The sequence below is a fragment of the Gracilinanus agilis genome, chromosome 1 (genome assembly GCF_016433145.1).
Source record: "Gracilinanus agilis isolate LMUSP501 chromosome 1, AgileGrace, whole genome shotgun sequence".
NCBI classification, from domain to species: domain Eukaryota; kingdom Metazoa; phylum Chordata; class Mammalia; order Didelphimorphia; family Didelphidae; genus Gracilinanus; species Gracilinanus agilis.
In genome coordinates this window covers 20,496,731-20,520,017 of record NC_058130.1, presented here as the reverse complement: position 1 = coordinate 20,520,017, position 23,287 = coordinate 20,496,731, and the positions used below count along the sequence as shown (strand labels likewise).

General features: G+C 40.8%; 1 protein-coding gene across 1 annotated transcript; it reads left to right on the top strand.

Annotated features, from left to right (window-relative positions):
* Positions 1 to 2,788: 2,788 nt before the first annotated feature.
* Positions 2,789 to 23,220, top strand: ARF4 (ADP ribosylation factor 4). The gene is made up of 6 exons (XM_044658595.1): positions 2,789 to 3,151; positions 11,961 to 12,041; positions 12,255 to 12,364; positions 19,969 to 20,040; positions 21,097 to 21,222; positions 22,275 to 23,220. The coding sequence occupies exons 1-6, from the start codon at positions 3,085 to 3,087 to the stop codon at positions 22,359 to 22,361; spliced, it is 543 nt and encodes a 180-aa protein (XP_044514530.1). The 5' UTR covers positions 2,789 to 3,084; the 3' UTR covers positions 22,362 to 23,220.
* The last annotated feature ends 67 nt before the right edge of the window (positions 23,221 to 23,287 follow it).

Here is a 23,287-nt window from a genome sequence, read left to right as displayed (position 1 = left end):
TTTTTATTACAATAAAAAAAGGCACCAGAGCACTTCACAAAATATGTAAAAATGTTGTTATAATCTATCCATCCTTGGAAGACACTCCTGATGAGGACATTAGAAGGTACTGCTTCATGTTCAATGTTCCGAGCTAGGCAATACTTTTATCATCACACAATTGATTGAAAAAGGTAGACTTTAGGTTCCCATTATACTTAATGCTTGATTATAAAAAAGCATTTGCTTTAAGAATTCTCCTCTGAAAATATTCCCTATGATCATTTGTATTGATCTTGTGATATAACATTTTGGTAGTAAAAAGAGACAATTTACTTATAATGGAAACTCAAAATAAAATTAGGAAAATGCATTAAAAGCAAATACTCTCAACTTCCAAGGCTCCAAACAAACCATCTTCCTCTTTTCCACTTCTCTCTGTGCCCTAAACACACACACCCCTTAAGATAAATTCCCGCCCTGGTTGATGAACATGCGGAGTTCAGTGACCACACTAGAGAATTGGGACATGTTTTTTAGGCCCCGTGTTGCCTTCGTTTGCGAACAAAAAGTTTTCAGTAATATTGCCCTGTTGCAGCAAAAGAGGCCAGGTCTGCTCAAATGAGGCTTCCAGTTACTGCTTTCAAATTCTGGTACTGAAGGAAGACAGAGCCCGAGTGTGGATAAGCAAGAAAGGCTCATAGCTAGGGCTTAAAGAAAGGATCTCAGATCATTTAATCCAACTCCCTCATTTTACAAGTGAGAAAACTGACTCCCACCCAGAGAGGCTAAGGGACTTTGCCAGTCAACCAATGGCAGAGCTGGGTTTCAAACCCATATCAGAAGACCCATTTTTTTTTTAACCCTTGTACTTCGGTGTATTGTGTCATAGGTGGAAGATTGGTAAGGGTGGGCAATGGGGGTCAAGTGACTTGCCCAGGGTCACACAGCTGGGAAGTGTCTGAGGCCAGATTTGAACCCAGGACCTCCTGTCTCTAGGCCTGACTCTCACTCCACTGAGCTACCCAGCTGCCCCCCCATTACCTTTTAAGGTAATCCACTAGCAAGCAGGCCAGTTCATTAGAATATGCAATAAACCAAGCCTTGAAGGGCAGATTAGAAAATTTTTGTGATGCTGAATGATTTAACAGTTTTCAGGTCCCTGAAGGAGGGGAACCCCCCATGAGGACCTTTAGTGGGAGCCAAGACTAGGGAGTTGAAGTGCTTATGGATACTGACTTTTCCATTCTCATGAGAACAAGCTTGTAATAAAATGTACAGCAGCTCTAGAGGCAGAGGCCCGGGGATCAAACAGCATTTCCCTTGCTCCTTGTGTGGCTCTGAGTCCTCATATGTAAATAAATGTGGGATGAAAGGGCCCAAATCTAATCATAACTCTCTTGTGCCTCAGTTTACCCCTCTGTCCAGACCTCATTAGGTTCTGGGCTGGCCCTTTCCTGATCTAGCTCTGGGACCCTCCATCACTTGAAAACCCACCCCATGGGCCTCAGTTTCCTCATTTATCCAAAAATGGAGTCATGACCCCTTCCTGCTCTAGCTCCCTTCTTCTCCTCCATCCTACGAGGGCAGTAAGGGCAATGCCCCAGGGCTCGATTTCCAGGATGTTCAGGGTCTGACCAGCTGGGAGCTGCGTGGCCTGGGCGTCGACCGCCGGAAGAACGCGAAAAACTTGCCTGGGCTCTCGCGCGAACTTTGACTCTAGCCCCACTTCCGGCAGGAGGGACAGCTCCCCCCAGCTCAGGTTGCTTGTCACGTGACAGGGCGGGACCGGAGCGAGACATAGCTCCACTACAAACAATGGCTGCGCCCTAGAAAATACGTCAATTCCCATGATGCCTCGAAGCGGAAAGAGGACGTGGAGGAGGCGGCACGGGACTGCTTGGGAACCCCATTAGCCTTGGTTCTGTGTGGGGTGGGCGGCGAGGCGGACTCCTGCCGTCACTTCCTCCTCTGTCTCAGTCCCGCCTCCCCCATAGCGCAGGCATCCTAAATTAGTTGGCTCCAGAGGTTCCTACCAGTTTCAAGATCCTATCATGTCAACCTTAGTATCACCCTTTGTCCAACAGACCTCACTGGCCTCTGTGCAGACCCTTTCCTGCTCTAACTCTGGGATCCTCAGTCACTTGACATCCCCGCCCCCGTGGGCCTCAGTTTCCTCATCTGTACAATATGCCTCATTGACCTCTGAGCGCCCCTTCCTTCAAGCTTAAAATAAAAGCTAAAAGCTCTCTTCCTCCTCCACCTTTCTTCTTGGCTGCAATAAGAAAACCTGGCCTGAAGCTCAGTTTCTTTCAGGCTTCGGAAGGAAGCTGCGTGGCCTGAAGGAGGAAGTCCGGAAGGACACACGTAAACTACCCCCCAACCCTCGGACGAACTTTGACTCCAGTCCTACTTCCCGTAGGAGAGACCTCCTCTCTTCTAGCCCAGGCTTCTGGTCACATGACAAACTGGGCGGGCCTGGAGCCGCAGAGTAGGCTCTGCCACCACAATGAGTGGCCGCGCCCTTGAAGGGCGGGGCGGCGAAGATTTACTCCATTTCCCAAGATGCCACGGAGCGGAAGCTGCGGAATCGGTACACAGCTGATTAAAAGGGGGACGTGGAGGGGTCGGCACAGAACCACCTGCGCACTCTATTGGTGTCGGCGCGGCGTAGGGCGGGCCGTGAGGCGAGCCTCTTGTCATCACTTCCTCCTCTGGCTTTTCGGCCCCGCCTCCTCTCATTCGGCGCAGGCGCGGTGGCTCCGGGCCGGCAGGAAAAGGGGGCGGAGGAAGAGGGGGTTGGGAGCGATGACGCGATTCTGTCCGCGTTGGAGCCGCCGCCGCCACCCTAAATTCGCGGTCGCCGCCGCCGCGTGACGTGGCAGAGCCCGAACGCAAGCCGTCGAGCGCGAGCTCCCCTGCTCTTCCGAGTGCCCACCGAGCCGCCGCCGGTGCCCGCCACCCGAAAGTCAGGCCGAGGCCGCACCGGGGCCACCCTCCGAACGGAAGCCTTGAGCAGCGCCGCCCAGGCCGTGGGGCCCGCCGCCCCCGTCCGTCCCCGTCCGCGTCCGCAGCCCCTGGCCTGTCCTCTCCGCCACTGCCGCCATGGGTCTCACCATCTCATCGCTTTTCTCCCGCCTCTTCGGCAAGAAGCAGATGCGCATCCTGATGGGTGAGGCCCGGGCGAGGGCCTGGTGCGGGGCCGATTGAGGGGCGGGGGGCGGCCTGGCTGGGCCCCCAGTAATGTGCGCGCCCCAGGACTGGGGCCCCTGTCCTTCGGGAATCCTCATAGTGGGGGCGCCCAGGACTCGGGTTTTCGTCCCCCACCCCCGGGCAGCGGAGCCCCCCACAAGGGACGGCTTGAGTTACGGTGGGGTGGTGTCGAGTGTGGGCTGACCCTTCCTATGGCCGCAAACGACCAACTTCACCTCGTCCCATCCTCGACCTGGAGTTGGGAGGGACCCGGGGGGCGGTGTGGAAACTGATGCCGGGGAAGTCCAGTGACTTCCCCAAGGTCGCAAGGCTTGAGGCAGGGAGCTGCGATCTGCTTCAGGCTCCTCAGCTTCGGGGCCTTGCCTCGCCTTTCCTTTGGTATGGTGCTTGCTGGCCGTTAGACTGGGAGCGCCCTGAGGGCAGGGACTCGCCACAGCCTTTCTTTGTGCCTCCCGCCCTGGCTGGGCGCGTAGTAGGGCTGGAAAAATGCTTATTGACTCGTAGGCAGGGATTCACAGAGCGAACTTTCTGAGCCACTCGAGGCCAAGTGGGCTGGCTAGGAAAGTTGCTTTCCTGAATTTGACAGTGCTTTTCCCAAACGTGACTTTCCTCAGATACAGGCAAAGTGGTGTCTTGTATGTGTGTGCTGAGAAGTGACTCTCTCCCCAGGGTAGAGTTCATTTACTCTATATAAACTCCGAGAATAAAAAGGATTAGAATGAACCTCAAGTGTTGAAAATTACTAAACTTTTGGTATCACAACTAGAAAAAATGGTTCTGGTGTGATTAGTATGGTGCCATCAGAATTTTAAAAATAAACTTTTTAAAAAGTGTATTCTAGTAACAAAGTAGGTTCATCTAAATTTGACTTGAAGTTGAGTTCTCTTTTTTCTTATTCCCGAACTTTTAATTCTTTGTACACGCAATACTTATTTAGTGAGGGCTAAAGATATGTTAGAAATAAGATGATTTCCTTTTTCAAAGTTAATTTTTATTTTTCAGGTTTCTCTTGTGAGATCTCGGAGTTTATGCATGTTTCATTTGAGTGTTTGTATTCCTGTTTCTATACAGTTCAACTTTTAAAAGAACGACAAAACTTTTATTGATGCTTTTCATTTAAACCATTGGCCATTTCCCTGTAACCTCTCCTTTCTTAGCTTTTTCTTAGAATAGAGAAAAAACACTTTAAAGAAATTGATAAGCATATGCAAAAGCCTGTACTTGGAATCCACCATCTCTATCCTTATTGATTCTCTGGAGTTTTGTGTGTGTGTGTGTGTGTGTGTGTGTAAAATCTTAGTTTTAATACATTTTAGTCTTGGCTGTCATTTATATGTGACAATGGTATTGTGAATAAAGAACTTGCCTTGAAGTCAGGAGTCCCAGGTTCAAGTTACTTAAGACCTCTCAGTGTCCTAGCTCTCACTCGGGTCTGGCCTGCTCTGATAGGGAGTTTACTCATTGGGACTTTTCTGATACTGATGAAATCAAAGGTGTAGCCCCAAATTCCTTCATTTATATTACTGAAGTAATTAAATATATTTGCTTTCTGTTTCTGATTTCAGGTTTTTTTGACTCTTATGTTTCTCTTTATATTTGTCTTTTTTCAGTGGAGAGTAAATTCATTACATTCATGTACTCCCATTTCTTATCCATTGCCCAGTTTTCTGTTTTTGTTACTATGAAACAGCACAACTTTACTATTTTTATTTTATCTTTTTAAAAAACCCTTACCTTCCGTCTTAGTATCAATTCTAAGACTGAAGCACCAAGGGCCAGGCAGTTAAATGTTAAATGACTTGCCCAGGGTCACATAGCTAATAAGTATCTGATGCCTATTTGAGACTATGTCCTCCCAACTCCAGGCCAGGGGCTTTATCTATTATTGGGCCTACCTAGCTGCCCCTGAAATAGCACAACTTGAAATCTGGCAACCTGGAAAGAGATTAGGGATCTGGAAGGACTTTGAACTGTAATTTCATTTTTGACCTTTACATTAAACATAGTAAATTACACTTGATCATATTCTTGTGACAGAAAATAATATGGATGGGTCCTTTTACTTAAGAACCCATTGGGAATTAATTTAGTTTTTTAGGTCTGTCAGTGTCTTAATTACTGTTTGCTCAGCTAAAGGGACTTTGTTCTCCATTGTGCTGTTCTGGAGAATGTGAAAATCCTGGTTTGAAAGCAAGAGGAGCAGGATATTGAGGAAAGTTGTTATATCTACTGTCATGTGAGAAAGCATCTAAAAGGTGTTTTAAAGGTTATAGAAATGCCAACTACTCACATTGCTACTTATCTCTTTCTCGGATTAAAAAGAACTTTTGGTTCTAAATTTAACTTATTAAAGTTTCTTGTAGGTTTTCTGCTCTTCCATTGTTCTTCTGCTGGTTAGCAGGATCATTTGATTTAAAACCATTTTCACATCCAAGACTGTTCAATACCTTTTTTTTTTTTTTAAACCCTTACTTTCCCTCATAGAATCCATACCAGACATCCATTCCAAGGTAGAAGAGAAGTAAGGAGTAGGTAATTGGGGTGAAATGATTTGCCCAGGGTCAGATCCCTTTTCCAGAATATCCCTTTTCCAGTCCTGGCTCAATATTTACTGAACCACTTGGCTGTCCCTAACATAACTTTCAATTCAAAGATATTAAAATTATATAAAGATGTATGCTTTTTTGTTTTATGTTGTGTTTAAAAATGGAAGTTTTCTCTTTTGGCCTGATTTCACATTGTAGAGAGGATGAGAGAACCTGATGAAGACACTTCCCCTCCTGAAACCTGGCAATAATTAAAAGGGTATGATTTTGCACATGGTAAACACTATATGCCCTGCAAGTGGTTCCACCTGTTCCTTTGTTTGGTAACCCTCAGACCTCCTGAGCCAGTGGCTTTTTTTGGTATTTCCTTTTTAAAAAGGTCATTAAGAATATAGGGTTATGATAACTTAGTTACCAGACAATTATAGAAATGTTTTTTTTAAGAGTTCTCTACTTTCTGCCTTTTGTCTTTAAATAATTTTCAGTAGTTATAAGAAAAAGAAATATTTATCACAATTCCTTTATACTCCTTTACAGTATTTCATGCCAACTAAATTGCTGAAGCAATGTGCAGTCATTACAAGGGAGAAATTGTTCATATGAATGATACGTGAGTTTGTCTAGAATGTGATTTGTCCCTAACTTGGATTTCTGATAAGATACGGTCTGAATTGGAAATTGATAGATAATTTTATAATGCTATCTTAAACTTGACTGCTAAAATGTGTCTACATACATGACAAGATCTAGTTTGGTGATTCTTTTATCAAAATAATGTAGTTCCTTAAGCTTTTTGGAATATTTTGCAAATTATCTCATTTGCTCCTCATCACAAATCTGGGAGTTACATCATGTTGTTTTATAGATGAGAAAACTGAGGCAGATAGAAGCAAAGTGACTTTACCAAGCTAGTATCTAGAACTGTATTTGAACAAAGGCCTTCCTGGAAGGCACCTCAGAGGTTTATGCTTTTAGAATTGGAATGCACCTTAGAGGTTAGCTAACCCAATTCCTGCATTTTATAGATGGGCATACAGATAGGGGAAGTAACTTCCCTCAGGCCACCCATCTGTTGTACAAACCCTTACCTATCTATATCTTCCACTTATTGGTCCAGTTTCTCTTCCCTGATTCTACTACATGTAGTACTAAATACATCCAGTGTCTCTCCAAAGATGAAAGTTTTTTAATGTGTGATCCTATAGTTTTTCTTTTGGTGGAATATTTCTCTAATTTGCATAATAAAAGAATATTGAACATGGCGTTTCTTCATTCAACAAAGATTATTTGCCATGTATGCGTGTACATGCACCGGCATGCAAAAATACAAATGTTTTGTGCTAGGGATACAAAGAATAGTCCCTGCCCTCAGAGAGCTTACATTCTATTGACTGGGAGTTATGAAGGACCTTGTGAGTTTTGTGAATGGAAGGTAACACCCTCTGCCAAGAGGACTACATATTTCTCCAAGTATTGAGGAACATGAAGTTGCTTCATGTTGGGCAGGATTTAAATAGGGACCTCCTCAAGAACCAGTCTCCCTGATGTTAACATGGGGCAGCTGAAACCCAGTGAAGGGCAGTGACTCATTCAGAGTCCCAAGAAGCCCAGCTCCTCAGATCTCCACTTTGCTGTTTTGTGAGATTCATAACATGCTAATGTAGATATTTTGGTGGAAGGTTTTCTTCTTGCATTTAGATATAATCAGATTTTTATAGTTTAAGAAGTGATTGCAGAAACTTCAGAATATAAGGTAAGTTTTTGCTGAGGAGAAGGAAGCTGAGATTCTTGTCTAGTCTGCAAAAGTTCTGGACTGGTAGAAGTGGATTTCTTTTTCCAGTTCTGTCAGTGCATTAAAAAAAATCACTCAACTCAACATTAACCTAAATATTTGTCCCCATAACACTTTATCTGAGAAATCAATATTTACTTTGGCTTGGGGGCATTTTTGGAATATTACCATTTAAAGTAGGAGGTGGAACTTGCCAAGTTTCATAGTTTTGGGCTGCTAAGAGTTGAAATGCTGTCCTTAGCTTAGTGTAGTCATGTAGATAAAGGGCATCTGGCTCTGGAACATGCCACCTTCTCCCTGGGTGCTTGTGTGCCAGCAGCAGCTGTTTCTGACCTGGATCCTTTTGAGTACAGGCAGATTCGAATGTGTAGATTCCCAGCACAACTCCTACTGTATACTACATTGGAAGCAAAGCACTTGGGGTATAAGGTATTATAAAATGTTTTGGGTTATTCAGTTTTTCTAATGAGAGTGTCATAAGCCCAGGAGAAAGGATCTTTTGATCATTTTGCTGCTAATTAGCACCTTTCTGAAAAGTCCAGGCAGGTTCAAGATGTTAAATACAGTTTCTGATTTTCTCAAATCTTGATTCATCACAGTACTGAATTGTTTGCTTTATGTAGAAATTGCGTATATGTAGAAATTCTATCTTATGCATACAATTTTTATATATCAACTACCAGGGAAATCAAATTAGTAATTTCATAATACATCCATTTTATCCAACTTATTAATATTTTAAAAACTTTAAAAACCTTTCCCCCGTTTCTGAATAATTAACAATTGTTTACTTTTCTTGGACCCTCTTGCAGATTTTAAGGAAATTCAATATTAAATGGGTAGCACAAATGAATTAGAACACCACATATTTGTGTCCTAATTAAGTTATATATCAGTTTATGCTATATATATTAGAGAGCCCATCTTAGGAGACATTATAGGTACCTGAAGCAATTTCATGATTGTACTTTTAAGTTGGCTTTTAACAATCCTGTTGTTTTGTATTCATGTTACAAAATACTGAAATTTAATTTTCATTTTTGATTTGCATTTTTAAAATGCATATTTTGGTATCTAATAGATACTAATTCTTAACCTAACAGCTTTTTATGTTAGCACTGCTTCTATAAATGCTCATTCTTAATATTCCTGAGCAAAATGATTTTACAATTTGATCTATTTGCAAAAGTAATTAGCTATGTAAGAAAAGTCATGAATTCTGTGGAGCCAGCGCCTTTTGCCCTCAAGGGGGGAGACCGTCTGGGCCCTATGGATACTACATTGGTCAGAACATGTTTGGGGGTATGTGACACTTCTGGTAGCAAAAACTAGAAGCAAAGTAAAGCAAGCAGCTGAACAAATTGGGATGAAAATGTACTTGAATTTTATAAAAGGAGGAATAAGAGAAATTCAGAGAAACTGGAAGATTTGTAAGAACTGATACAGAGTAAACAAACATTTACAAATACTATGACTCAAATAACATAAACCAGAGAATACCAAAAGGAAGCCTCTGATAACAACCACACTTGGTCCCAGAAGAGAGGAGAAAGTCAGGACTGCTGGTGCATGCTGCCAGATGCTGTCATTGGGTCACCTTTGCCACAAGGGAGGCTTCTTTGGGAGTCAAATATATCTGGAAATGACAATATTGAAAAAAGTAAGAGACATCAATAACATTCAACTAATTTTTTAAAAAGTAATTAACAGAATTTTGTTTAAAGTTTAACATAAATTGTATTTCTCCTGGTTCATTTGCCTGAGGGTAACTTATTAATGATAGACATGGCTTATAATTTGACTTGATGGCCATAAGTGAATTTTGCTTCCATTTAAAATTTTGAATAAAGTCACTTTGGACTTTGTTCACGAGGCTCCCTTTCAGTATGGCAAGTGTTCCCTATTCCCTACCACTGCTACTGGGAATGCCAGACATTTAAAAGATAATTTAGCTGCATCAGAAATTGGAGCTCCCTTGTGGTCCTGGTGAATCTGCTTAAGGGAACTGAACTATTTTAGTTTTGCTTTACAAGTTATAAAAATCCTATCTCTTAAAAAGGTCTAAGCCACTTCCCAGCTGTGTGACCCTGGGCAAGTCACTTGACCCCCATTGCCCACCCTTACCACTCTTCCACCTATGAGACAATACACCGAAGTACAAGGGTTTAAAAAAAAAAAAAAAAAAGGTCTAAATTTGTTCAGCATACTTGAAGGTAGTAGGTTTCTCTAGGACAAAAATTAACAATAGTCATGGTGGAAAGAGTAGTATAGGCTCTTTAAAAAAGTATAAGCCATAATGCCTAATGAAGGAAAGAGAAAGTTAAAAAAATAGAATTTCTTTGCAGAAAGAATTAGTCATGTGATACTACATTTAGTAATCAGTCCATGAGAGAGGCAGTATGATGTTTAGAGACTTCTGGGTTCAAGAATTAAGTTTAATAGTGTCATGTTCTGATGCATGCTGGCTCTGTGAATCCTGGGCAAGTTTTGTAATCTCTTTAACTTTTAAAGATCATAAATTCCTATCTTCTTGGAGGAGAGAGTTCAGTGCTGAGATTTTCTTAAGATGATAAAATCTTGGGCTCTCCTCCCTCCTTTCTGACACCCTCTACGCCCCATTGAGTCCACTCATTGAGTACTTTTTTGAAAGAAAATTGAAATTTTATCCATATATGAGGTGATGGGTGAAATGAGTAATAATATAATGATTAGAACCAGTTCTTGAATTGACAGCTTGGACTCCTTTTGCCAAATTGGACTTTAGTAGGAAAATATTCATTTTGGTTTGTTTGAGTCTTTAATAAAAACAACAAAAACCAAATGGGGGAGTTTGATATTTTCATTATCTCAAAAAGATCATTGTGTGTGATTGATCACTCATTAAATGCATGCTCTGGGGAAGTGATGTTTAAAATTTTTCAGGTTTCCAGACTTGTCCTTATATATGCATTTTGTTCTGTTCTTATAAACAGTTAATTGGTATTTTTCTTTGCTGCTGCAAATTTTAGCCACTTCTGTGGCCAGAGTGAAGTTCCAGATGTTCTAAATCAGTGACAGGCAAACTCCGGCCTGCAGGCCAGATGCGGGGACCCCTGAAATGTGTTATCTGGCTGTAGGACATTATTCCTAATCTGACGAATACAAGGAAACTTTGAAAGAGTTGCCTTAGAAACAGACTGACAAATGAACATTTCCTTTCCTTTGATCCCCTCTTTAAAAAGTTTGCCCATCACTGTTCTAAATACACTGTAGTGTATGTATTTGGCAAGGGGAAGATGAGTAGGAGTTTATGATTTCTTGTCTACATGCCTTCTGTAGTAACAAGTCAGTGACCACACAGATCAAGAAAACAGCCTGCCTCTTTTATTCATTTGTTCATTTATTGTGGAGTTTGTCACCAACAAGGAAGCGGCCCCTCTTAGTGCACCCCCTTCAAGTGTTCCCATGTATTGGGAGGTATTCTAGTGTTCTCAAGGGGCTGAGAGCTGGGTTTTCTCAGACTTTGCTATAAATGGCCTGGTAGCTTAGAGGGGTCACTTTGCCCCTTGGCTTTTTTTCTTTTCTTTTGTAAAGTAAGGAGTAGCTTGTCACACCTGAACTAACTAGGATTTTTTAAAGATTTCTCTATCAAATGAAGTAAAGGAAATATAAGACCTTTTGTAAGTCTCATGTGCTGCAAAAATATGACATGTTCTTTCAGTTTTTTGCCTTTCAAATTTTAAAGCAGGCCTATGATTATGCTGAAGGGCAAGAAGAGCATTTTTTATAATTGCAGAGCTGGAAGTGACCTGTAGAGAGTCAATCAACAAACATTTATTAAGGGTTTATTATATTAGACTTGACGCTGTTACCGTGCTGAGTGCTGAATGTTCAATGTTCTTACAGGCCATTAAATCCAACCTCATTTTATTGATGATGAAGCCGATACCCAAAGTAGTTACTGGGCTTGCCCAGAGTCACCCAAGTAGTCATCTATGGTACAGAACCTCAACACAGGCCTGCCTACCACACCAGGCTGACTCTTTTAGCTTACATTGAGAAGATAATATTTAGACAAAGATCATTTTTGCCCTTAGATCCTCCTTCCCTATGCCCTGCACCGTTTTAATATTAACCAAGTAGAGGTGATGTTTTTTTGATTAGTCTATATTCCATCCTCATAATACGTTTTTTTATATTTGCTATGATTTATAAAAAGTTAAATCACTGGATAATTCTTCTAACAGAAAATATTCTCTTTAGTTGAAATGGGTTTTGTCTAGAGCTCAAAAAGAATATAGAAAACCACTTCTGATTTTTACATTTATTTCTGAAATGCTTATATTTTACTTTTTAAGAAAAATAAAGCTTCAGGTTCTTAAAGGATATTTGTAAAATATTTGTGGTTTATACTTTGGATTAGGATCTAATACCTATTTTCATTTCCCTAGTTGGTTTGGATGCTGCTGGCAAGACAACTATTTTGTACAAGCTGAAGTTAGGGGAGATAGTCACTACCATTCCTACTATTGGTAAGGAAAATCATGTTTGATTCTAATCTGTAAAGTGGTAATAGAGCTTATTGAAATTGGGATAATACAACTTATTGCTAAGTAACTGCTTTGTAATCGAGTTTTTAATTTTGAAAGTTGCTAAATATTCATTAGAATTTATAAAGAACATAGCAACAGTGGATTGTATTAATCTGTTTACATAACTCTGATTATTGTTTTTTTCCCTCTTAGGTTTTAATGTGGAAACAGTAGAATATAAAAACATTTGTTTCACAGTCTGGGATGTTGGTGGTCAAGATAAAATTAGACCTCTTTGGAGGCATTACTTCCAAAACACACAGGTAGGATACTGATGTTCTTATGTATTATTACCATATAGTAACTATATACATATACATAGACATGTATTAGAAGTTGTTTTCTTAACACATGAGTTAACATTCCTCTTATCTCTACTTTCGTGTCCCTGGGCGGTCCCCTCTTCATGCCAACATGGACTAAATTTGGCCTGGAGAAGACACTTGACAAAGTGATCCCAAGGTTTTTTGGGTCCCAGAGTATGAATTAGTCACCACTTGTCACTGTCCCTATTTTCACTGACTTTCAGCCTTAGCTTAAAAAGTTACACAGTAGAGGTAATTAATTACCTAAGAGTTAAATTGTATTTTCAGGTACTGGACACAAACTTAAGCCTTTTCATTTCATCAGATACAGTTTTCTTTAAAAGTCAACAACATTGACAGTATGTGATGGTTCAGAAGCTTGCTGTAGCTACTGTGGTTTGTGTTTTTTTTTTTTTTTTTTTTTTTTTTTTTTTTTGTGTGTGTGTGTGGTTTGTTTTTGTTTTTACCATTCCTTGTGGTATGTAGTGATCAGCATTTTGTTGCTTTGTGTGCTCCCCTCCTTGCTGTAGTCCATTAGCTCAAGGCAAGTCTTGGGGTGAGCTGATTGCTCTGTCATGTGATAATTGGACTCAATCTACCTACCCCTTACAGTCATCAGAGCCTTTCAAGCATTGCTGTGATAGAGAGCATTTATTCATCACTTGCTGTGTGCCAGGAAGAGTGCTGAGCACTAGGGGATACAAAAATAAACAAGACATGCTCTGCCTTCAAGTGACTTCTGCTTTTTAAAGTACCCTTACCTTCCATCTTAGAATTGATGTGAAGTCTTGGTTCTAAGGCAGAAGAGTAATAAGGGCTAGGCAGTAGAGGTTTAAGTGACTTGCTCAAGGTCACATAGCCAGGAAGTGTCTTGAGGCCAGATTTGAACCCAGGGCCTTCCAATTCTAGACCTTCCTGGCCACACTCTCTATTCACTGTGCTATCTGCACCTTTGCTATTGTTCTAATGAAGAAACCCAGCACATAAAGGGAAGCTGGAGGAGTGGAAACACCAGTTTGGAAATGGTGGATATGACTGGGAAATGATGCAGGGAGACCTTTAAGAGCTAATCTTTCAGGGGCAGAGGGCCTGGGGTGGGGGAGGATCATTAACATGTGATTTTGAGGTGGCAGAGTAGATTGTGAGTTAGCCTTAGGTCAAGAAGGCCTGGGTTGGAATCCTGCCTACTAGTGGTATGACCCTGGGTGAGTCACTTAAAAACTCTCCTAGCCTCACTTTTCTCCTCTGTAAGACTGATACACACCATTATGAAGTAGCCAAGGGGAACTTTACTGTAGGCCTTTTGTCTTTTAATTACATTTGACAAAATGTTGTCAAAGAACCTAGTTTGATAATGTTGATTGAGAACTTATTTTGTGCAAAGGTCTTTGCTCTTCCCATGAAATCCTGCATTCACATTCTGCGTGTCACTTCCTATTTGATGCTTGGAAAAGCACTTTTCCTCCCTGGACCTCAGTTTCCTCATCTGCAAAATAAGGGAGTTGGACTGGAAGTATCCTCAGAGCCCTTCTATCTGTAAAGCTACAATGCTGTGGGAGGCATATGGGATGACACAATTATAATCGCTACAGTCAAGCAAGGACAGCAGTTGAGGTGTTGCTAACCAGTTAGCTGGAGCAGATGTATGCATCAAACTATATTTAACCTGAGGCTGAAGAGCAATAGTAGGCACGATGAACAGTCAGAACAATTTGGGTTCGGGGCCTGCCTCTGATGCATCCTGACTGAATGACCCTCTGCCATCTGGTGAGCACCCAGGGCCAGGGATAGCCTCCGATCTGCCCAGAGCATTGGCTGTCCAAGGCACTGTCCTACCACCTGCAGCTTTCGCATGTGGGAGCTCCTTATGATAGACACATTCACAGGCCTGTACCCAAGAAATTGAGGTTTTTAGCCAGAGGAAAGGTCAAACAACTGGCAGTTTGTGTATGCATGTTGGTTTCCTTCTGTTTTGTCACATCCATGCCTCAAAATTTGTATCTTGGAGTGGGGGTATTCTGCAGTGAGAAGCAGGTACCTCTGGTCAAGGAGTATCAGGTACTCTCATTCTCCTGGAAGGAGGCTGCTCTGCTCTTTTCTGAAAAGGTATTAAAATAGTATAGCTTAAATAATTAATAATTATCATTATTAAATGTGTAGTAATAATTTGGTAATAATTAGTTACCAAAAGCTAGAATTCTCAGTGATTTAAACAGATTAGACTTTCAAAGAAGACCTAAAGTACTTTCAGCTTTTTTTTCCTTATCAATTCGTATCAATCATAGACAAATCTAATTTTGTTCTCATACCCAGACCTAATTAGAATACTTGTTTCTGATTTGCTTTGAACCCTTATTGGGGAATTAGGCCAGGACTTGTTCGAAGCTCTGGAATAGTTTGCTATCATAAGTCCTTGTGTGTTTTTGTAGTCTAATCTTAATTCATCTCTATTTGGCCTTAGTTTACCATTGGCCATTCACAAATTTCTGTACTGCTGCAAGGAATCCAATGTTCTTCCCCTACTTTGTAGCCAAAGAAGAAACAATATATCTGTATTTTGAAACATAAGATTTTGTGATTCTTTACCCTCATTCCATTCTGAAATCAGCTAATTTCTAGTCTTCGTGGAGAGAATTTCCCACTACCAGAGGAGGCTTAGGGCTTGTAGTGGTCCAGAGCCAAACCTCTTCATGTTCTTCCCTCCTAGGAGTCTGCTTTTGTGCCTATTCTCCACAGAGGGCCCACCACAAGTGCTTCAGATGTAAAAGCACTTTTCTTTTAGTCACTGGGATATCTGTAGCAGTTGGAATGTGGAGAGACTATCTTGGATTATAGATTGCTTTAGTAAAAAGTTTCCTTATTACTACTTTCTAGAAGAGCTTAAATTCCTCTCAGGATTACATTTTGAGTAACATGGTTTCTGTCTAGGGAAGGGCCAATAAGCTAACATTGTAGGTGGAAAAACAATGTCTTGGGTTTTGGAACACGGGAGGCACTTACTCAGTGTTTATTGACATCCTATGTCTGAGCTTGAGACCTGGCTCTGACAGTTACTAGCTTTGTGGCCTGACTCTAACCCTTAACTCTATCCTCACATTTCATCATTTGGAAAATGAAGGTACTTTGACTCAATACCAAAAAGGTTGTTGGAAAGAAAGCTGTCTGTCTGTATGTGTGAATCATTATTTAGTACCAGTGAGAGGCAATTGCTTCTCACTTGGCTTTTTTGTGAGATGGGTAGAGTGTGGACCAAGGCCTAAGAGGTGCTGCCACAATTGAACTGTTCCAGCCTCACCTCTTATCCCAACCTTCTGATTACCTCATTGACTTGGAAACCGTAAGGCCAAGAGTGTAGGAGCAAAGTTAGGCCAGAGCAGGAGTTGGTCGATTGGGAGAACATGGGGTTGGGGAAACGTGAGGCTACTGTGAGAAGAGAACATTGAGGAGCAGGGCAGAAGGAGAGGATCCTGGGAATGCAGATTTCTGGGACATGTGGAGAGAACAGCTGTGGTAGATGGGGAAATCCAGAGTCTGACTGTGGTTGGTTGGAGTATAGTGAAGTGAAGGTGGGAATTAGGGGAATAAACTGAAGATGTCAGTGTGTGTATATATATATATAAAAGGCCCCAACAAGGGAAAGGTGTGATCCTGGCAGTGAGATTTTTGAGAAGCCTGTGAGATGGGAATAAACATTACATATAAAGAAGGTTTGGAATTAAAAACGAATAGCAGGGGTCAGCTGGGTAGCTCAGTGTATTGAGAGCCAGGCCTAGAGACGGGAGGCCCTGGGTTCAAATCTAGCCTCAGACACTTCCCAGTTGGGTGACCCTGGGCAAGTCACTTGACCCCCATTGCCTAGCCCTTACCACTCTTCTGCCTTGGAGCCAATACACAGTATTGACTCCCAAGACGGAAGGTAAGGGCTTAAAAAAAATAATTTTAAAAATTAAAAAAACAAAACAAAACGAATAACAAGTGACATGGTGGAGGATACCACAGCATGACCAGAAATAAGGGAGCTCCTCAGAGATTTCTGTGAAATAAACAGGAGGAATACAACCTTAATCCTTGCTTGTCCATACCATTTACTAGGCATGAGTAAACACTGTGGCATCTTCTTCAGCTAGCATTCAAAATGTTTCTCTGAAACAAGTAGAACTTACAGTTGCTTCAGGAGTAATACAACTAATGGATTTGAATAGCTGCACAACTTTTTACGATGGGATGAAAATATCAACCATCTTAAAGTTTAGCTAGATTCCAAAAATATTTATTATTCACCACCTATAGGAAAGACACCCTACTGGTATAGAGGTTACAGAAGCAAGAATGAAACCATCTCTGCCCTTTAAGAACTTAAAATCTTTTGGAGGTTGTATATATATTAAGAAAATAGAAAACATCCACCAAGTTATGTGTTGTTATCAGCTCTTCTAATCTCCAAAACTTGCCACGGAGCACTAGGAAGAATAGATTGGAGCAGGTAGGAGGAGAGAGGGAAAAGGGTATGTTAAAAAAAAAACAAAACAACTAGATTTAAAGAATGGATTAAATTTTCTTTTCATTGAAATTTTTTTTTTAACCCTTGTACTTCGGTGTATTGTCTCATAGGTGGAAGATTGGTAAGGGTGGGCAATGGGGGTCAAGTGACTTGCCCAGGGTCACACAGCTGGGAAGTGGCTGAGGCCGGGTTTGAACCTAGGACCTCCTGTCTCTAGGCCCGACTCTCACTCCACTGAGCTACCCAGCTGTCCACATTGAAATTTTAATTATGTACCACTTAAGAGGGAATTCTATAGGACTTCCTTTAAAAATTAAAAAGTATGTGGATGGGGGGCAATGATAAGCAAGGATTATGTGGATTCCTTGTGTTGTCTTAATATATTGCAGAATATGGAGAAGTTGTGCCTCATTCTAGAGAGTGAAACCAGTGTCTTGTCAGGGAGCCATGTTTTCTTGATAGCAAATAGATTGAAGGAATTTGAGAGCAAGACCGATGAAAGATTAGAATGGGAAATTCAGAGGCTGTTCTGGAGGGGAGGTGAAAGCTGAGGAGGCTGCCTTCAGAGAGGAAGGAGTAGGAGCAGGAATGGGATTTGGATTTTTTTTCCCCCCCAATCAAAGTAGTAAAGTAGTGATGAAGGTTTTGGGCATTAGGATATCTATGCTTTCTTAACATTTGCTCTGCAATTGTGTTGCTCTCTGAAAATTGTACTTAGGCACTTTGTTACACACTCTGCACACTAGGTTTATCAACTTGTCAGCTTGTATTGAGTATTTCCTTGCTAATTTTGGTGATGGGAGCTCTTCCTCCAATTCTTAACTATGTGGACTATCAGGCTGCCCATAGTCACAACAGCTTTAGAAGAGGTACTGTTATTTATCTTTGCATACCAGGCGATGTTCTAAACTCAAGGTGAGTCCAGATTCTTTGAACTCCATTATTAGAAGAGTAATAGAATATGGATCATTTATTCCCCAACATATCCTCGTTGAAAAATTAACTTTTTTGACTCATCTTTCTTTTTTCCAGTGCTACTTATATTTGTCAATAACTTTTTGGGATTTCAGAGAGAGGTATTTTCTTTGGGAATTCAAATTGTGGTAGATATGATTCTGGTCCTTAGTAATTCACAGGAATGAAGACAGGTAAAAAAAATTTTTTTTTTTTGCTTGTTTACTTTTTGTATAAGCATTCTTAATATAATTTCTTACATTTTTTTTTTAAATTAAAAGAATTTATTTCCAGGTATCTTAGCTTCTTCCTTCCCTCCCCACAATGTAGAAGGCATCATCTGGCAAATAGATATGTGTACATATAGATTATGTCTTTCATGTTTCTGTTTTTTAGTTCATTCTCTTCAAGTGTTACATTTATACCTGTATATAGTTCTCTCTTCATTCTACATGTTTCACTTTTCATTGTCATGTAGTTCTTTCCAAGTTTTTGAAAAATAAATCTGCTCATCACTTCTTATGGTGCTGTAGTATTCAACCACTTTTGTTTAGCCAGCCTCCATTTTATGGACATCCCCACAATTTCCAATTCTTTGCTGTCGTAAGGAGAGCGGCTATAAATATTTTGGAACATATAAGACTTTCCCTTTTTTCCCTGATCTCCTTGGGAAACAAACCCAGCAATAGTATTGTTGGGTCTAAGGGTATATATAGTTTTATAGTCTCTAGGCGTAATTCCAAATTGCTCTCCAAAATGGTTGGATCAGTTCATAGTTCCACCAATAGCGTATTTCTCCCTTTTTTCCACATCTCCGCCAACATTTGTCATTTTAACCAGTCTGACAGGTGTGAGATGACAACTTAGGATTGTTTTGGTTTTCATTTCTCTGATCAATGATTTAGAGCATTTTTTATATGCCTATACGTCTGTTCATATCTTTTGTCCATTTATCAATTAAGGGATGGCAGTTAAGTCTTTTTTGAAGCCTCAGTTTTAAATGTCTTTAACAAAATGACAAAGAACACCTTTCTTAGAAGATCTTTATTCCAGCCTCTGCTTAGGCATTAGGATTTCAGTTAACTTTTATTTCAGGTACAGTTCCCTTTTATTTTTTCTTATACATAAACACTGATGTAATAGTCACAGCACCTGCCCAAGCAGGTTCTTTGGATGGGCTTTACAAGATGGTCATTGAATTTTTTTTTTTTTTTTTTTTTACCCTTGTACTTCGGTGTATTTTCTCATAGGTGGAAGATTGGTAAGGGTGGGCAATGGGGGTCAAGTGACTTGCCCAGGGTCACACAGCTAGGAAGTGGCTGAGGCCGGGTTTGAACCTAGGACCTCCTGTCTCTAGGCCTGACTCTCACTCCACTGAGCTACCCAGCTGCCCCTGGTCATTGAATTTTAAAAATTTCGTTAGGTAGTTCAATGGATAGAGTGCTACTGGGTATAGAGTCAGGAAGATTCATGTTCCCAAGTTTGGATCTGGCCTCAGACACTTAATAGCTATATAATTCTGGGCAAGTTGCTTAACTGTTTGCTTTAGTTTCCTCACCTGTAAAATGAACTGGAAAAAGGGGGTAACTAGGTGGCCCAGTGGGTTTCAAGCCAGGCCTAGAGACAGAAGGTCCTGGGTTCAAATATGACCTCAGATACTAACTAGCTGTGTGAATCTGGACAAGTCACTTGACCTCCATTGCCTAGCCCTTACCATTCTTCTGCCTTGGAGCCAATACACAGAATTGACTCCAAGATGGAAGGTAAGGGTTTAAAAAAAATTTATTCATGCATTTAATTATGTGAGCCAACTATCAATTAAATCATCAGACATGACTGTTTAGATGCTTTGGTTTTGTCTTGCTTTTTGAATTCTTGTAGACACTTTCATGAAAAGTTGAAGAGAAGTCAGGAAAAGGATTCAGTGCGTTAAACTACTCAATTTTACTATTTTGCAGTAGATTTAGCATGGGTTTTAGGCATTAGTTCTATTTGGAATAATTCCCTTTAAAATCCTGATAGAGAAATATGTGACTTTTAGCTTATTTATTCAGTGATTCCTTTAAGCTTGCCTAAGGTAGCTCAACAGACTTTATTTTCCTTCTAGGGTCTTATTTTTGTGGTAGATAGTAATGATCGTGAGAGAATTCAAGAAGGTGCTGAAGAGCTGCAGAAAATGGTAAGATCTTCTCATTTAAATTGGTGTATTCAACTAGATAGATTTTCAGGGTGAAGCAGCTAAGTGGGTTCCATCAAGCAGTGATGATAGTAACGTATTCATTTTGGAGTCAGAGACTGAATTTTATTGCTGGAAGAAACATTAGGGAATCAAATAACAGGCTCCTTTTAGAGATGAAGGAACCAAACCTCATGAAGTCACTCCAGGGCCAGCTGTCAGCCTCAGCTCCCTTGTACTTGCCCCATTCTCTTCCTTCATTTATGTCAAAAATCTTTTGCTGTCATGCAATGGCACAGGTGAGTGAAGAAGCCCTTCTCTTGTTATCAGTGTAGTGTCTGTGCACTTTTGTCCTGTCCATCTGAAGAGAAGATGGCAGCTTTTCTTTGCCTCTTTGAATCCTGATAATTCCTCCTCTCATCTGTATATTTCTATCAGGAACTTTGCCCTTGGCAAGGGCCCCTAAGGCACATGGGCCTGGTTTTGAGGAGGGACTGATTTCCCATCCTGCTTGGCTGGTGGCTGAAAATAAGCAGAGAGGTCAGAAGGAAAGGAGACAGCACTCATGGGCATTTGCTAGACCTTGGGCCCCTGCCCTCCCTTTCTTTGGTTGGCATGTCCCAGGAGATGAAGTGGGAGATGGGCATCTTGCTGAACAATGAAGCAGGGTGCATCCTGCTCTGTCGCTTAGGCTGATTTTGCATTGGGTTTGCCAGGGAAGAATTGAACCCCTAAGAGACCCCTGACCTGCCCCTCCTCATTCCCCCACTGCCTTCTATTTCCTCTGGGGCTGACAAGTACAGGTACTGGATATGTGCCATTTGTTCAGTGAGAGTTTGTTAATCCTTTACCAGGCCACCTTCATTGGGCGAGGCATGCAGTGACCTTTGCCCTCAAGAAGTTAACAGTTTATTTGGGGGAACTACCTGTACCCCACCCCAGGCTGTCGGTATGAAAGGTGTGCAGAGGGGGTGACAGGCTCAGCTAGACAGGGCTTCTGTGACATGGGAACAGAGAAAGGAATGATGGAAATTGAATTTTATCCCTATTTCTTTCCAGCTTCAGGAAGATGAATTGCGGGATGCTGTGCTGCTGCTCTTTGCAAACAAGCAGGATCTTCCCAATGCCATGGCGATCAGCGAAATGACAGATAAACTAGGCCTGCAGTCCCTTCGTAACAGAACTGTAAGTGCCTCACACCACTGGGGAGGACTGATGATGGAGGTTCTTTGTGGCCAGTATTAGTGGAGACCTAACCTATAGTCTCAACCAAACAGGACAGCATTGAGAGCTTCTTCGAAACGACTCATTTCTCGTGACTTAGGGTAACCTGAAGCCAGCTCCACCCCTGCCGGTTTTCTTTGACTTGACCCTGCTGAGGTGGCAGAGCTCCCTTCCAGAACCCACTTTTTGAGCTCTCCCTTAAGCAGGCAGATTGCATTTGGGTGCCTTCTTGAAACCTTTAAAACCTTTTAAAGAAGCAAAAAACAGTTAAGCAAAACAAAAACACCCCCCCACACACACACACACACACATATATTGATCTTGTCTTTGTATTTATTTTTATAGCATGAATCTTGTGATATTTGGGGGAGATGTAAAAGCCGGTGCCAGATTTGCAGCTGGATGTGTAAATCTGATTTTCTTTCCCGTGCTTTTCCTCTTATGATCAAGATTTCTTTTACCTTCCAGTCAGTTTTCCTTTTCTCAACTAGAATCTATTGTTTAATTCAATTTCTCTTTATAGATGGGCAAAGTCACACAGCTATTAATTACTGAATGGCAGTGTTAGAGGGGAGGAGAAATATGTCATTTTATATTCTAACTCAATCCAAAATTATTAAGGGTGCAAATGGTCAGAATTTTAGATTGTCTACCATTTTTATGGGTTGAAGGGATCAGTGAGATTGGGATTGTCATAGGATCTGTCCACTCTCTGCAAGTGACTTATAATCTTGTTTAGGTTTGGTTGTGCTCCTTGACAGAACCATGTTGGGAATTGAGGATGATGAGCCATCAGCATTATTTAGCTTATACAAATATTTATATTTAGCTTCTCAGATAAGAGTCTTGGGATAGTTTGCATATATCTTCTGTATTTTATGCTAATTGACATAAAGACTTAGACTGCTTGTGGGAAATCCATTTTCTTGCTTTGTTTTGATTTAGAAGGTATTTCTAAAGTTTAATAGACTATTTTCTCATATTAATTGGCTTTTTTTTCTCTCTTTTCACAGTGGTACGTTCAAGCTACCTGTGCTACACAAGGAACCGGTCTGTACGAGGGTCTTGACTGGCTGTCAAATGAGCTCTCAAAACGTTAAATCCAACTGGATAACTAACCAAGGACATGTTTGATAGAATTGGGTCTAGGCTTGTTGCAAGAAAATTAGTTTGCATCTTGGTTATTAAACGGTATCTTGGAACTGGTTTGGGCAGGATTTTACAGCATTTAAACTTATTTTGTTGCCAATTATTGTTTACCAAGTTTAATGTTGCTATTATAGCAGTTATACTTGGATTAAAAAAAAAAAGATTCTCCTTAACTTGGAAAAAAAGTGTACTCTTCTGATTTTACTTCCCTTGGCCTAAATGCCTGGGCATAGCTATTGTGACAACCTTTAAATGAATATGTTTTGGATGTTTTTGAGCCCCAATAAATAATGTTTTAAAGTTTCCCCTTGCTACTTTACTGATACCTTATGTCATTCCTTGGACAGTCTGCTGACTTCAAAATGTAGCATTCCATTTGTATTTATTTCTTTCCCTTGCCAAAAAGACTTTCTAATACTGCTGCTGCCAGCCAAGAAAATGCTCTAAAACACTCTTCAGACTTCCTGCACTGAAGGCCATTGGAACCTTTTTTTATTAACCAGCCCAGCTTCTCTTGGTGTGATTTGGATTTGAGTAATTAATTCTGTGCTGGTGGCAAAAAGTTGCTACTGAGGTGGCTTTTCCTACTCAGCAGATTGTCTTCCTTTATAGTGTATCTTTTTTATGTTGCATGTTGCTTTGGGCATCAGCCTGACTTTTTGCCCAGTGTATGACAGTTCAGCTGATGTTTTATTGTTTATTGGTGAACATATCTTCATTAAGAGATTTTGGAAAATTCATCAAACTCAATAATGAATTAGTTTCTTCATAACCCACTTGAAATTATTCCTAATAAAATGATAAAATATATAATTGGGTTTGTGACTTTTTAATCTTAAAGATCTGCGATTGATAGCAGAGCATTTATTTATGAAAA

What these genes read in the sequence shown, in the direction of transcription:
- ARF4 (XM_044658595.1), top strand. Translation starts at nt 3,085, where the DNA reads ATGGGTCTCACCATCTCATCGCTTTTCTCCCGCCTCTTCGGCAAGAAG. An exon ending in GCAGATGCGCATCCTGATGG is followed by an intron (nt 3,152 to 11,960) that starts GTGAGGCCCGGG and finishes TCATTTCCCTAG; the next exon opens with TTGGTTTGGATGCTGCTGGC. An exon ending in CTGAAGAGCTGCAGAAAATG is followed by an intron (nt 20,041 to 21,096) that starts GTAAGATCTTCT and finishes ATTTCTTTCCAG; the next exon opens with CTTCAGGAAGATGAATTGCG.